This window comes from Akebia trifoliata, chromosome 5 (genome assembly GCF_017979445.1).
Source record: "Akebia trifoliata isolate Shusen 1 chromosome 5, ASM1797944v1, whole genome shotgun sequence".
Classification (NCBI taxonomy): domain Eukaryota; kingdom Viridiplantae; phylum Streptophyta; class Magnoliopsida; order Ranunculales; family Lardizabalaceae; genus Akebia; species Akebia trifoliata.
In genome coordinates this window covers 7,148,406-7,163,627 of record NC_141379.1, presented here as the reverse complement: position 1 = coordinate 7,163,627, position 15,222 = coordinate 7,148,406, and the positions used below count along the sequence as shown (strand labels likewise).

The following is a 15,222-nucleotide window of genomic DNA, read 5'->3' as shown; positions in this document are numbered from 1 at the left end:
ACCCTTACTAAGGCTTAAAATCTTACCACCTTAATAAGGAAATTGTTTCACTTTTTAAATTCTAACAAAAAATCAAACTGGTCAATCAGATCAATTTTGATCAGATCCTCTAGTTTTTACGAGTCGAGTCAATTGAAAAAACTCAATTTTATAAAAATCAATTGACCTATCTGGTTCAACTGTTTTAATGACCTGAACGAATTTGTTAAAGGACTGATTCAATTTTTGGGTGATTTTTAACATATCTCTCCACAATTTGGTGATTATTTGAGTTGTCCCTTGTGTTTTGAAATTGATGACATACCCTAGATTTACTCTTGTAAATTAATGGAAAATAGTTTAATTTAATAAGATTTTAATTATTTGACTCATAAGAATTGCCCCATTGGAGAAATAGCACTACAATAATCTAAAATTCATACCCAAACCAAATTAAAACACATTAAATAAAACTTAATCATATATATATATATATTCTTGAACTATGCAACTCTTAAATTTTAATTCAAAACCAACAGTGAAAAAAGTATCTCTTAAATTTCAAATTCAATTCTAATGGTAAAATATTATCTTTTTAATTTTTTTAATTTCTTAAAAATCTACTTTCCTATAAAATAATAAAAAAAATTATAATTTATCCGATGGCATTGGATCATGTTTTTAAAGTTAGTAACTAGATTTTGGGAAGGAATATCAAAAACTTAATTAATATCTCATTTTGTGTCCAACCGGTTTGGCCCACCAATCCGACCAATTAGGCCCAACACGATCAGTTGTACGGTCAATGACGTGTCCGGTTTTAAAACATTCGGTGGGACACTTTACCTGATGAGTTCGGCCAATCTTATTATGTTAGTAAGGATTTCACCTTAGTGTCTTTGGGCTTACTTTGTGGCATCTAAAAACATGATCTGATTCTTCAGGATTCTAGAGTATAAAATTCTATGGATTTAAAGGAAAAATATTTAAAAAACAAAAAAAAGTTATTTTTCACTAATTGAATTTCAATTTTAAATGAGTTATTTGAAACTTCTGATGCCGTCCATCTTTAAAACCTTGGATCAAACTCAAAAGAAATTATTTTTTAAAAATTTTTTTTTTTAGAAATTGAGTTTTTCGAAGAAACTTAAAGGGCTGTGATGTTGGATTGTTGATGGGGTTGTCCATTTCAGCAAAACGATTCTTAGTCAGGCCAAGATTTATGAAGTTAGGAAGGAAAATCTCTCTCTAACCTTATCCTGATTCTAATTAACTAAAGCATCTTTCGGGAGCTGGAATAAGTCCAACTTTGATCACGAACAACTCGTTTTCAAGTCTGAAGAAACCCTCCTCATTATAAAACACGTGGCATTTTAAATTTATTTCATTTCTTATACATCTTAAAATTTGAAATACCTCCATGAAAATACTACGTGTAATTCAATGAGATGATTTCTTCAAAATTTTGAAGTTTACTGCCCGCTGCAAAGTTTTTTCCAGCGGGGATGGCATCCCCGTTAAATAGTCTAATCTTTTATATTTTGAATCCTTTAGTTAGAAAAATACTAAAATGACTTTCTACGACATTGTACTGATGTATTAGTGGGCATAGAACTATAGATAACTTTTCTTGAGATACGATTGAAAAGTATCTATGGTTCTGTCCATACCATCACGTCAGTGCAGTGTTACAGAAAGTCAGTTTAGCAATGTTCTATAGTAAAGCGTAGCCAATTTTTAGGGTGATTTAGACATACCCCTTCAAGTTCTTGTGAATGCTTGAGATGCCCTCGATGAATTGCTTTTCTTGAATTCTCTAATACACTACTATAAAATGACATAAATACCCTCATCTTCAACCTTTACTCAAAATCTCTTCCCAAAATAAATAATCAACCTCTAGGTTAAAAAATTTACCCTCATCTCGAACTTAAGATTTTATCTACTTTAACTTTCAAGCCTCAATAACAAGATTTTTAATTTTGGAAGAATAGAAAATGATCAGATACAAGTTAAAAAGTCCAAGGTTTTTTCTTTTTAAAAAAAGGGATTAAGGTGAGAGAGTGAAATGAGGTTAAATTGTTTGCGAGGTTAAAAAGTTTGAGATAATAATACTGCATTTGGATAGAGTTTTTTGACAATTTCTACTCTTACGAGGAGCTAGTAAACATTTGGATAGATTTTTATTCTTGTGTGAAAATGTTTTTTTTTTCTCTTTGTTGAGAAGTTCTAAAAACCTGCTCTTGCGCAGAGAGGTGTATCCACATGGATCCTAAGTTTTTGAAAATCCGAGGATTTTTAGTGAGAAGTTGAGTATGGGGGCATTTAGGTCATTTTTCACTAGCCTAAAAACTAAGACCGAGGTCAAGGGACATATCATCAGTTAAAAAATATAAGGTATCGCAATATTCATAAAAAAGTTAGGGAATATTTCTAAATCAACTAAGCAATTAAAACCTGCCACGTATGTAGAGACGTACAGTTCTCACTCCATGGCATCATTTTTCTCAAATGTTTTAATGCTCGTTAGTGGGGGTAGACCAGATAAACGTTATATAAACCCTAGAAATCCTGAAATATTCAAGCGGACCCATAAGTGAAAAAGGAGAAAATTCTCTCTTTCTCTCTGTAAGTTTTTGTAATATTTTTTGAGTGTTCTTTACGTTTGTTTTGTTCTACTTTTTTTTTTTGTTGTTGTAAAATAATTGATGAATTTGGGAGGTATCAACATGTTAATCATTCCTAAATTGTCTCTTGAAATTAGGGTTTCGTTAAATGTATGGCTTCGAACTCACTCAATATTTCTTGATCCCCACCAATTACGTTTGTTGTTTCTGGCTTTTGAAGCTTTCCCAACCTTCTTTGTGTCAGAAATGGTAAAACTCTCGTGTTTTGGTTAGAATCCTAATAATGCTCATCAGAAGAACTTCTCAATTACGCTTTTTTTATTATTATTATTTATTTATTATTTACTTTTTGTTGAATAATGGTTCTATGTGACACGAGTTTTGTTTGAAAGCGACTTTTAATAATTGGGATCTTAACTAATTTGGAGCAAAATTTTTTTTTTTTCGGAACAATTTAAGAATTTTGTTTTAATTTTCTTATCAAATTGTTTGTCTGAAATTGGACTTTTAGTATTTCAGACATTTTTTTATTATTATTTCATATCTTTGGAGATCTCTCTGTCTTTATGTTAAAAAAATATTATTTTTTTTATAAAATTTATTACTTGAAAAGAAGTGCTCTAATTGAAAACGCGTTACAATAATGCAGTTCTGTCACACTCCTTTAAAAATATCCGCTTTTTTTAATCTGGGTTTTGTCTGAACATGTTTATTTACATATGTTTTATGCGAAGAATTGGATTTTTATTAATTTTTCATGAAATGGGGTATGTCCAAAGAAACTAATTTGATTATTGTTATTTTTTTTAGAAATTAATCAAATTTTTTAAATTAAAAATGGGTTTTAACTTCTAAAACGTGTTGAGCTTTCAGATTAGCTGTTAAAGCAATACTTTGCTTAATTTGTGAAAATCTCAAGGGGGTAGATCTCAGATGGGGTTGGTGTGGGTGTATTTAAAGGGAGGTTCATGCCTTAATGCTCTCAGGTTATGTTATGATCTCTAGGGATCTAATATTTATTCTCTCTTCCTATTAGTCTTCTTGAAGTACAGAGTGAGAGATAGGGAGGGAGCAATTCTGAAGTTAATCTTTGATCTGAAATCAGACCTTCCAACAAACCCTTGAAGGAATTCAAGTAATGGGTTCATGATCTATTTGAAGTTTTGGTTTTATTTGATGGATTTCTTTACTTCTTGCTGATCTCTACTGTTAATTTTATGTCTAGATAAGAATTTGTTGGCTTATGTCAATTGTGTTTTCTGGCTTTCTTTTGTGTTCTCAATTAATCTCATGAAGGTTTCTTTGTTTGATTTTTGAGGGTTTTTTTTATGATTTGGAATGCGAATCTCTTATTCATGACAGATCTAATGCTCTTATTTGCATTTTGTTTTGGATCCAATGACTGATTTTTTTTTTTTACTTTGGTTTTAAGTTTTTTGTATATTATGGTTTTGTGTTTGTTAATGCGACATTTTAACTTGAACTGAGCTTTTTTTGGAAGAATTCGGTGGGAAGCTTAATTCATAGGCAATTTTCTATATATTTGAGCAATTTTGAGCTTCTCTGTCAAATTGTAGATCTATAGGTCAGATTGTTCTTTCAAGGTAGTGTCGGCTGTTAGTAATGTGGTTTTTAAGTTTTCCATGTTTAATCTTGCTGTGTTCATTACCGACATTTTAACTTGAACTGAGCTTTTCTTGAAAGGATTCAATGGGAAGACAAATTCATAGTCTATTGTCTATATATTCGAACAATTTTGAGCTTCTCTGTCAAATCGTAGATCTATTGTTTAGATTGTTCTTTCAAGTTAGTGTCGGCTGTTCATAATGTGGTTTCTAATATTTTAATATATAATCTATTTGTTATATTTATTATTGGAAATGTCTCCATCTTCTGGTCCCTTACTCTTGTTTGTTGTAAGGTCTCTCTTAGTTCAATATCCTTCTTTCTAACTGTACAAAGAATTAGTAGATCTGTTCAACATCAAAGATAGGAGTCAAGATCAAGAATTCTTACTTTCTTAAATGGTTGTGTTTTATGCTTATAGCCATGGGTTTCCATCGTTGCAGGTCGTAAAAAAAACAAAGTAAAAATGGTGAAGATCTGTTGCATTGGAGCTGGTTATGTCGGAGGCCCTACTATGGCTGTGATCGCACTCAAGTGCCCATCGATTGAAGTGGTTGTTGTTGACATCTCTGTACCACGAATTACAGCCTGGAACAGCGACCAGCTTCCCATCTATGAACCGGGTCTCGAAGACGTTGTGAAACAATGCAGAGGAAAGAATCTCTTCTTCAGCACTGACGTAGAGAAACATATAGCAGAGGCGGATATAATCTTCGTCTCAGTGAACACCCCGACCAAGACTCGTGGCCTTGGAGCGGGCAAAGCTGCTGACTTGACATACTGGGAAAGCGCGGCCCGCATGATTGCTGATGTATCGAAATCGAACAAGATTGTAGTTGAGAAATCGACAGTCCCGGTGAAAACAGCTGAGGCCATTGAAAAGATTCTAACCCATAACAGCAAAGGCATCAACTATCAAATTCTCTCAAACCCGGAGTTTCTTGCCGAGGGGACAGCGATACAAGACCTCTTCAACCCTGATCGAGTGCTCATTGGAGGAAGAGAGACCCCTGAAGGCCAGAAGGCCATTCAAGCTCTTAAGGATGTTTACGCTCATTGGGTACCCGAAGACAGAATCATAACCACTAACCTTTGGTCTGCAGAGCTTTCGAAGCTTGCTGCAAATGCGTTCTTGGCTCAGAGGATCTCTTCAGTGAATGCCATGTCAGCTCTTTGTGAGGCTACTGGGGCAGATGTTGCAGAGGTGGCCCACGCTGTTGGGAAGGACACAAGGATTGGGCCGAAGTTTCTCAATGCAAGTGTTGGGTTCGGCGGCTCTTGCTTCCAGAAGGATATACTCAACCTTGTCTACATTTGTGAGTGTAACGGCCTCCCCGAAGTCGCGAATTACTGGAAACAAGTCATTAAGGTCAACGATTACCAGAAGAATCGGTTTGTGAACCGGGTTGTAGCCTCCATGTTCAACACGGTCTCAGGAAAGAAGATCGCAGTACTTGGATTTGCTTTCAAGAAAGACACCGGAGACACGAGGGAGACTCCTGCAATTGACGTATGCAAGGGTTTGTTAGGCGACAAGGCATGTGTAAGCATCTATGATCCACAAGTGACTGAGGATCAGATTCAGAGGGATCTTACATTGAATAAGTTTGATTGGGATCACCCAATTCATCTCCAACCCATGAGCCCCACCACTGTGAAGCAAGTGAGTGTAGTTTGGGATGCCTATACAGCCACAAAGGACGCCCACGGGATATGCATTTTGACTGAGTGGGATGAGTTTAAGACTCTTGATTACCAAAAAATATATGATAATATGCAGAAACCAGCCTTTGTATTTGATGGGCGGAACATCGTGAATGTTGAGAAGCTGAGGGAGATTGGATTCATCGTGTACTCGATTGGTAAGCCCCTCGATCCATGGCTCAAGGACATGCCTGCTGTTGCTTAAAAGATATAATAAACATAAATGGAGAGGCTTTGTAGTGGAGTCGAAGCTAGAACAGAAAATTTGTGAGCCACTTTGATTCTTTTAAAATTCTTAGTTCTCTATGTTAGACATGGGTTCCTTATGTTTGTTACTTTTGCTTGATAGGTAGTTTGGATTACCAATATTCATGGTGTCTATCAGGGAATAATAGTCTGTTACCTTGTCATCATGAGTTCCCTTCATGCGTTCTTTTTCTTGGATCGATGTTTTTATGAATGAATTCTTGGATGTTTTAGAAATTTTAATTTCTTTTTCTTTCTGTTTAGGAACTATTTTATTGCGTCACCCACCGTGATGCCTATAGTCTTCTCTGTGAGAATCTTTGCAGAATCAATAATTTTGATCGTGGACACAGATTTTAATCAACTTGCCACCTAATCATATGAAAGTGTATTTGTTTGTATTCTTCCATCTCTAAGATGTAAATGGAATGGATATGAACATACGACCAATTACAAAGATGTGGCTATGAAATAGTGGAATGAAAGATTTGTTTAGCCAGCCTGAAATCCTTGGGACTAGGCTTTGATAATGAAGATGAATTAGATTCCATGTTGAGATAGACAATTTTTCCCCCTAAATTTCTCTCTTTCATTTTAACAAAATGTATTGGGCTGGTTTGGTTATAAAACAATCTCAACCTTAATGATATTCTTCACAAAATTCTTAAAATTTCTCTGAATTTTTCACTACCCCAATGAAATAATCGAACCTTTGTGATTTCATGGAGTTTTTTTTTTTTTTTTTTGGTTTTTTTTTCCTTTCAATATAAGCAAGCGAGTTAGTGGTCAATAATTAGTGGATGAAGGTGGGTTTTGAATCCACCAAACTTTTAAGCAGTATTTGGATTGAGAGAAATGGAGAGAAGAGTAGAAAATAAACGAGTCTTTCCATTTCTCTTGTTAAGTGGGGAGGGAATAGAAAAGAATTGGAGAGAAATTATTTTATAATATTTTATAATTCCAACTCTGCCCCTAGATCTCTTTTAAGATATTTTAAAATTTTAAAGTTGTCCCAAGTTCTCTCCTATCAATCCAAACATGATGGAGAGAAATTAAGCAAATCAAATTTGTATGATTGATGTGGAGGGTAATTCTCGAAGATATTGACATGTAGCCCGTGCGGAATAGCTACCGACCCACCAAGTAACTCGGAAATATTACATAGGTCGACAAGACAGAAGTGACAACACACTTTCCAATTGACAGACATGACAACCTATACCCTGACAGATCGGTTGTAGCTACTTCAATCAGGCCTGTCAGGGCAGTTGTAACAACCCCTGCAGCTAACAAGCCAGAGGGTAGTTTAATCACTCTGAATCAAATCATCAAAGATGTCAGACGAAATCCACTAATCAGAATTCCTATAAATACCCAAGAGCAATTCAAATCAAAGATTAGAAAAATTCAACTCTGAGAACGGGCTAACATGTTGGGATGTGTAGGATGATTTGATTGAATGGCTCATGACCTAACAACATTTGGTGGTTTGTGGATGCTCAGGCTTTTTAGATAAAGGTGGGGACAAGAGAATTTTTCTTTTTCTTTTACTTGGTTGATAACATTTCTTTGAGAATTGGTTAGCGTATGATTATTTTTTTACAAAATTAATTTTAAAGTCTAACTAATTTTAAAAAATATTTAAAAATAGAATTAAGAAAAAATATTTGTATGATAATGTTTCGTGACAGGAGAGATTGGAAATGTGTTTGTTTAAAAGTAGTTAAGTTATACCAAAGAGATTTCATGAATTGGGTTTGTCCTCTTATTTCTAAATAATATTTATTCAAGAATAGAAAAAAAAAAAAGATGAGAAGACAAGTGAAGTTTGGATGATTTTCTCAAGGGTATTTAAATATAACATTGATTGACTTGGGCTCCAACACACCAAAAGGGTGTGTAGAGAGTTTGCACTGAAGGGAGATGGGCTCGAGTAGGTAAAATGTAGATCATATTTATGAGAAATGGAGAAGAAGGTCAAGATTTCTTTTGGCACACTTTTTGAGCTCCATCGATCCCACAAACCTTTAGGCACATCCCTTGTTGGAACTACATACTAAAAAGTCGGCTAAGTGGGTAACTAGTAATTACAATTAAGGGAGCCTTTGGTTTGGATTGTTAGATTTAGACTTTCGAATACTAGACATGTAAGAACATATTTGAGAGTGTCAACTTAGCAAGTTTTGAATCAAGGAGCGTTGGACGCAGTGACCAAGGCTGTAAGAGAATATGATGCATGAGATACGTTGTATCAATATCAATGTATTTAATAACAAAAGGAAGGTAGTGATGGAAAACAATATTTGTAGCAGTATCAATTAGGATATTCTACATTAGGAATATTAATAAAGTAGAATATTTATATATTATGCTAGTTTTCATATTTTGGTTGATGTGAACTCTATAAATATTCTATTAGGGTTCATGTAAAATTCATCAAAGAATATTCAATAAATCAATTTTCACATGGTATCAGAGTTCAAGTTCCATTGAGCACATCAATCCTAGTCATCACCGAACCAAATTTTTTTATTTTTATTTTTATCTTTATTATTATTATAGTTTTCGTCAATAAAATCACACTCCCTTCTATATTTCTACAAATCTTTCATGTCTATACATTTATCTCTTACGATCTCATTTTTTTTTTCCTTTTGTGACGAGGAAATCTAATTTTATTGAGAATTCTTAGATGAATATTATATGAACTCTAATATGGGTGTGGATTGCAATTTAATTGGTTTTTTAGAACTAACTATGATTCTAAGAGTGTGAGATTGTAATTGATTGGTTTAATCAACATAATTCTTAATCGTGAGCTACAATTTCCTTTTTTTTATATATATATACATATATCAAAATGACCTTGATTATGTCAAAGATACAAATTTTTACAAGTTGGAAGATTTTTTTTTCTTAAAAGTTCCACAAAATTCAATTCCAACATGGTGGGGATAAATTTTAAAACTAGTTTTTATTTTCAATTTTTGCAAGATTTTATTTATTTATTTTTACTTTCTATCTTGGATATCCTTAGGAAATATATTTTGTGAGGTCGTCAATGCGTCGGCATTTGAATATGTCGACGTTTTCAAATGATAAAAATATCAAAGTGTGACTAACCTATTTTTTTAAAAATATCATAGAGACGCCTACACTTTTTTTAGAGTCGTGCTAGGGTGACACAGGATTTATTGTGATTCTCACAATTCTGACGTGGACATGCATGCATAATCGTAAATGATTTTTACTCGTATTACGAGAAAATACATCTACAATTCTATGCACATCCCACGTCAGACTTGTGAGAATCTCAGTAAATTCTTTTTATCATTTCGGCATTTTCCTATCTATCTTACAACTGTCCACGTCAGACTTGGGAGTGGGTCAAATGTTCACGGATCAAAACATCATCCATCACGGGTCACGGGTGCCTAAAATTTAAGGGTCAATATCGTAATTATAGATATACACGAGCCGGTTCAAGAAACTCGGGTTGAGTGTGAAAAGTGATTCCGGTGGTTGACAACCGGCTTTCTATCCTCGGACCGCCGGGTACAAAAACAAGTACCCTACCTTTTCTTTTTCTCTTTGTTCTTCCCCCAATTTCCTATAGATCTAATCTCGATCTAGATTCCTCTTCGATCATCAAATCAACCATCTTTTCGATCAATTCTCCTTCTTCTCTATCGATTGATACCAATTTTGTAATCCCTCGATTTGTAAATCTGATTTTTGAGTTAGGGTTTCCAAAATTTCCGTCTTTGATCTCAGATCTTAGATCTGTCGATCTGTTCTTCTCTAATCCATTTTTTGTAAAAAAAAAAAATAGGTTTCTTCCTCTCTCTCGGCCCTAATTTTGTGGACCATTTCGATATTTTTAGGTTTCTAGGGTTTCGAGTTTTCGAATTCGCAAGGATTCGTTCGATCTGTATAGATCACGTTGGGGAGACAAGTATTTCGGTTGGCGGCTGATCGTTTACTGTATAAATTGTGCGTTTGAGATTCTAGGGTTAGTGTTTCGTAAAAGCCCCTAGGTTCCTTTTTTTGCACGAATTGTTTTGGGGAAACGTAATCGATCCTCAAGAAATTAGGCTTGTGTCTTTTGATTTCTTGTAGATCAGAATCTTTTAGCGAGAATTTAAGGATCTAGGGTTTCGGTTTTGATTATTTAATAAGTTTCCCATCAGACTACCTTTTTGGAGGTAAATGCCAGCCCTCTTGTAGCATCTTTAATTATGTCTGTATTTTATATTTGATGAATGATGGTTAAGCATCTAAGATCAATAGAGGTGGTTGCATCAATTTCGATGGATATCTGCTTTGGTAGCTCTATTCTTGCATTTATATGATAAATTTGTTGTAGATATTTTTTTTTTCTTACACAATTTAAAAAAACAAAACAATAAAATAACATCTATCAAAAAAATTAATGGATTTTGTTTGTTTGGCTCTAGTGTCTGTTGTCTCTAATTTTATAATTAGAAAAAAAGTGTTATTACCCTTGTCTTAATTCATAAGGCTTAAGATGCTGATAATGATGTGCTCTTGCCATTGGTACTGCATCAAATGATTGTGTGTATGTGTGCATGCGTGTACGTGTGTGTGTGAGAGAGGATTTATTATGCCATATATATATATATATATATATATATATATATATATATATAATATATATATATATATATATATATATTATATATATATATATATATATATATATATATATATATGTTTTGTTCATTTCTTTGATTCGTAACTTCACCAAATTATTCATGAAGTGAGATTTTTTAATCATTAGTGCTTTTATTTACTTTCAATTATTTATGTGCCGTTAGATTGATTGGAAGTTGCAACTATGTGGTCACTGCATAATCACTCAACCCAAGATAATGCTTTATGGATCTAGATAATTTGAAAAATAATTGGTTTTGTTTGAAAAAAAAAGGGGGGACCATGCTTGGGCCACTGTTCTTGTGAGGCAAGTTATACAAGGAGTTTATCGATAAAAAAAAAGTTATACAAGGAGTTTAAGGGTATATTCTTTGAGGATTTCCTTGTGAGATGGGACTTAGTTTGTAACTTTGACCCCCTTAGATTGGGGGCTGCTGTTTGGTTGTTCTTTGCTTTTCTTTTTCTCTCTTTGTATCTTCCTGGATTGGTCTTCTCGACACCCCCCCTTCTTTTAATGGAATTCACTTTATCTATAAAAAAAATGGTTTTGACGTACAGTTGTGCAAGATTGGTGTCACAACTCCCTAGTCCCTACTGATAGTACTTAGGTTTTTTTTTTTTTGCCATTTTTAGTTAAGAAGGATTGCTTGTGATCCTGAAGTAGTCTAAGGTTGGGGTTCATGGTTCTTGTTTCCATGATTTGGGTGCATTGGGTCTAAGCAGTAGGATTCTGAAACAACAGATACTTTAGCAAGAGGACAATATATACATACACTAATAATTAATAAAACACTACAAACAAATTTAGTGATTGATTCATCTTATCCCACAGTTCAGAAGAGATATACATGTGCTAAATGCTTAGTTGTTGATTAAAAAAAAAAGTGCCCTTGGTGATTGCTGAGGAATGATATTTCATTTAAACTTTTTATGTGAGTAAATTTTAGGGAGTGTTTGGTTTAATCCATGGAGAAAGGAATGATTTTCAATAAAGCTATTTAGGTGTTTAGATTTTAAGGAGCAGATTGATCTGTGGAGAATGCATGACAAACATTCATCGAAGTGTTTAGCCGAGATTTTAACTGTCCATGGAGGCATATTTTGTAGAAGTCAAAAAGATGTTCACTTGCTAATTTTTCAGTACTTATATAAATGAAGTAAACATACTCAAGCTGGAAGAAATCTTCTGAATGAAACAAAATTTAGTTGATGGCCTAAGAAGAATAATACAGAACTGAACCATACAATCTAAGGAATCATTATGTATCTACAACTAGCTGTTGAGATAATCTCATGCTGACTAAGCCTTAATTTTCTTCTCAATTTATTTATGTTCAAGTCATGATTTGCATAAATCTTTTATGAATTTCTTATTTGCCCTTGAGGTATCTGTTTGCTTTGTCAATGAAAATTGGAAGATGATCATATAATTTGTCATCTTTTGCACTTCACTCGTTGAGATTTGTCGTATATTGTTTGTCTTTCAGGTCAAAAATGGTATACAAGCGGCCTTTTGGTGATGAAGAGACGTATGAGCTTTCTTTTAAGCATCCAAGACATCTGAAGCACAGTAATCAACTGGCTTTATTTGTTGAGTCTGTGCCTTGCAATAACGTTCCTCTGGAACTTCATACCTCAGGTAAGAACAATTATAGAATATCTTAAGGATGTGTCATATGCGACCGCCATCCAACTACTTATGTTGCATATATTGGGTACATTCAGCGTGGTTTCTTCCTCTAGTTTTGGATACCACCTAGTAGATCTTGTAGGCCAAAATTTGACCTGATTGGATGATCATAACCTTAGAAATGTTTCTATTTACTGTTCGAATTGGTTTATTATTTGTCCTCGTTTTGATATAAAGTTGTTGATGGTGAAGTTGGTAAATCTCAAGGTGAAGAGAAGTTTATAAACAATGAAATTACCGAACTTTCAGATGGGGCTGACAAGGACTTTGAGACCAGTGTTCCAGGCTGCCTTTCCAGCTTGTCATGGGTCACTAACAACGCTAATGAAGAAGATTCCAGGTCAGAGATTGCTGTTTGGGCATCTTTCTCCCATAATGTTTTTGAACCAGACTGCCCCACAAAGACAATAGTTCAACCTGAGGGGATTTATTCACCTCTTTTGGATTATCATCCTCGAAAATTAGTTCCTGTCGGACCAGATCATCAAGCTGATGTTCCACCATGGGGCCTGAAGGGAATCGTGAATGCTTCAGCAGATGAAGATAATGGGGATAAGTTGATGGGGACTTGTATCATTCCAATGCCCAATTCGAATGTGTTTGCTTACAATAGAGACGGTGTTGGACATGGTTTTTGTGATTGTAGCTGCCTGGATGAGGGTTCTATCAGATGTGTGAGACAGCATATTGTGGAAGCAAGAGAGATGCTAAGAAAAACACTTGGGCAGGAAACGTTTGTGGAGTTGGGATTCTGTGACATGGGAGAGGAGGTTTCTGGGAATTGGAGTGAAGAAGAAGAGGAGGTCTTCCATGAGGTTGTCTTCTCCAACCTTGCATCATCGGGTAGAAACTTTTGGGACCATCTCTCAGTGGTCTTCCCTTCCCAAACCAAGAAGGACATCGTCAGCTACTATTTTAACGTCTTTATGCTCCGGATACGGGCGGAGCAAAACAGATTGGACCCAATGAATATTGATAGCGACAACGATGAGTGGCGAAGTAGCAATGAGGGAGAAAATGAGTTTGGAACGACGGAGGAAGATGAGGACTCCGTTGTCGAGTCTCCAGCAAATCAAAGTGGTTTTTATATTGAAGAGTGTTTCCATGCAGATGAGACTTATGGTAGTCATGATGGCAGTGATGGGGGTGTTTCCGGGGAAGAATACAATGAAAGGATAGACAATGTTTCAGACAGACGTGTGCGGAAATTTCTTGGTGATTGCAGTTTCGATACTGAAGTTCAGCTTGAGAGTAAAAAATCACAGAATGGTGGGGAGGATTATGATATCCAAGATGACTCGTGTATGTCTTACGAGTGTCAACCCCACAAGGCTGACTCTAATGGCCCAGTTGATGCAGGGGCTGAGACCCAAGAGAGTCATGTTGAGAGTGACCATTGTCAGCACTTTCAGTGTAGCTATGGTGAGTTAAGTGGTGGAATAGACCATGATTATGTATTGGAGCTTTCAGATGCTAAACTTTGGGATGTTGGATATCAATACTGCCCAGAAAAAGATGTAGATTTCTTATCTACATGCAATATGATTGAAGAGGTGTTTGGAGAAGAAGCTTGGAATTGGAATAACAAGGGGAGGGATGAGAAGGGCGGCAACTAGTTTCACTTTCCATCACTCCTTTTCTCAACGTCGTTTTTTTGCAGTGATGGTGGCTTCATAACCACCTAGTATTGAGGCATTTGTTGCAAAGTGGGTCTTCTTATAAGCGTAAGGAAGTCCTCAAGTTTCCTTTGTACATCCATGGTGGAAAATGGAAGTCCCCACCTTCACTGTAAAATAGCATTTTAGGTGGTGGTTAGTACCCATGGGTATTTGTGAATTACCCTACCCTATCTACAAATCCACCTTTTTTTTCTTCTTCTTAAAATTTAGGGTGCAAATGTTGTGGTTACTTTTCCAGATTGGAGGAGATATGGGTCTTATTAACGTGACTTTGGAGTGAATCTGTTCAGGGAAGGTTAAACAAACAAGGTTATCTATTTTTTTTATTTATTTTTGTATATCAGATCTCAATGGTTTTTTTTTTTTCCAAATTTGAGGACTTGTATTTAGGTGGTTTATTGAACCCACCTACCACTTGTACTCTTTTCTCTAAAGAATGAAATCTCAAAGACAGTTTTTGGAGAAATATCCATCGATTTTAGTGACCAACGCAAAGGTGTTTTGAGCTACTCTGCCAATTGAGTCAATAACTTGTACTACACACTTAAAAAGACTCTGTATTATGACACATGCTTAAAGAAGTTAAAAGAGTGTGTTGTATCATCTATTCATTTTTAATTAAAATACTGCAATCGATGAAACTTAAAATGGTGTTTTTGGGGTAGGAGTAGTTTTCATTCACCACACCAAGAAGTGGAAGAAAACTACATTGAAATCAATGACATGTATGTACACCTCAGTGATTGAGTGAACATCCATCCAACAATCAACGCCTAATTGCCTCTTTGTGGATGATGGATTTGCGTATGATGATGATGCAGGACTCTAATTCATATGATGATCCAGTCAATAACAACAATTTTCTTCATTAAATTTTTTTTTTTTTTAAAAAGACAGGTCTCTTTCTTGTAAAATGTGTTTCAACCTACTCTTTCTAGATTGTACAATTTTTTCATTAACTGGTTTGTCTATATCCTTACTTGGTATATGTATATAT

At 34.8% G+C, this 15,222-nt stretch overlaps 2 protein-coding genes across 6 annotated transcripts; both read left to right on the top strand.

Annotated features, from left to right (window-relative positions):
* The first annotated feature begins 2,471 nt into the window (after positions 1 to 2,471).
* LOC147401337 (UDP-glucose 6-dehydrogenase 4-like) lies at positions 2,472 to 6,419 on the top strand. 2 transcript variants are annotated; one of them, XM_086442592.1, is made up of 2 exons: positions 2,472 to 2,607; positions 4,676 to 6,419. In XM_086442592.1, the coding sequence occupies exon 2, from the start codon at positions 4,699 to 4,701 to the stop codon at positions 6,139 to 6,141; it is 1,443 nt and encodes a 480-aa protein (XP_086298718.1). In that variant the 5' UTR covers positions 2,472 to 2,607; positions 4,676 to 4,698; the 3' UTR covers positions 6,142 to 6,419. The 2 variants fall into 2 exon arrangements, with proteins under 2 accessions (XP_086298718.1, XP_086298717.1); XM_086442591.1 differs by lacking the exon at positions 2,472 to 2,607 and adding an exon at positions 3,545 to 3,741.
* Positions 6,420 to 9,681: 3,262 nt separating this feature from the next.
* LOC147401336 (uncharacterized) lies at positions 9,682 to 14,714 on the top strand. Of its 4 annotated transcripts, none has more exons than XM_086442588.1 (3): positions 9,682 to 10,194; positions 12,344 to 12,495; positions 12,724 to 14,714. In XM_086442588.1, the coding sequence occupies exons 2-3, from the start codon at positions 12,351 to 12,353 to the stop codon at positions 14,160 to 14,162; spliced, it is 1,584 nt and encodes a 527-aa protein (XP_086298714.1). In that variant the 5' UTR covers positions 9,682 to 10,194; positions 12,344 to 12,350; the 3' UTR covers positions 14,163 to 14,714. The 4 variants fall into 4 exon arrangements, with proteins under 4 accessions (XP_086298714.1, XP_086298716.1, XP_086298715.1 ...); XM_086442590.1 differs by having other exon boundaries at positions 9,682 to 10,387; positions 12,796 to 14,714; XM_086442589.1 differs by having other exon boundaries at positions 9,682 to 10,387; positions 12,739 to 14,714.
* Positions 14,715 to 15,222: the final 508 nt, after the last annotated feature.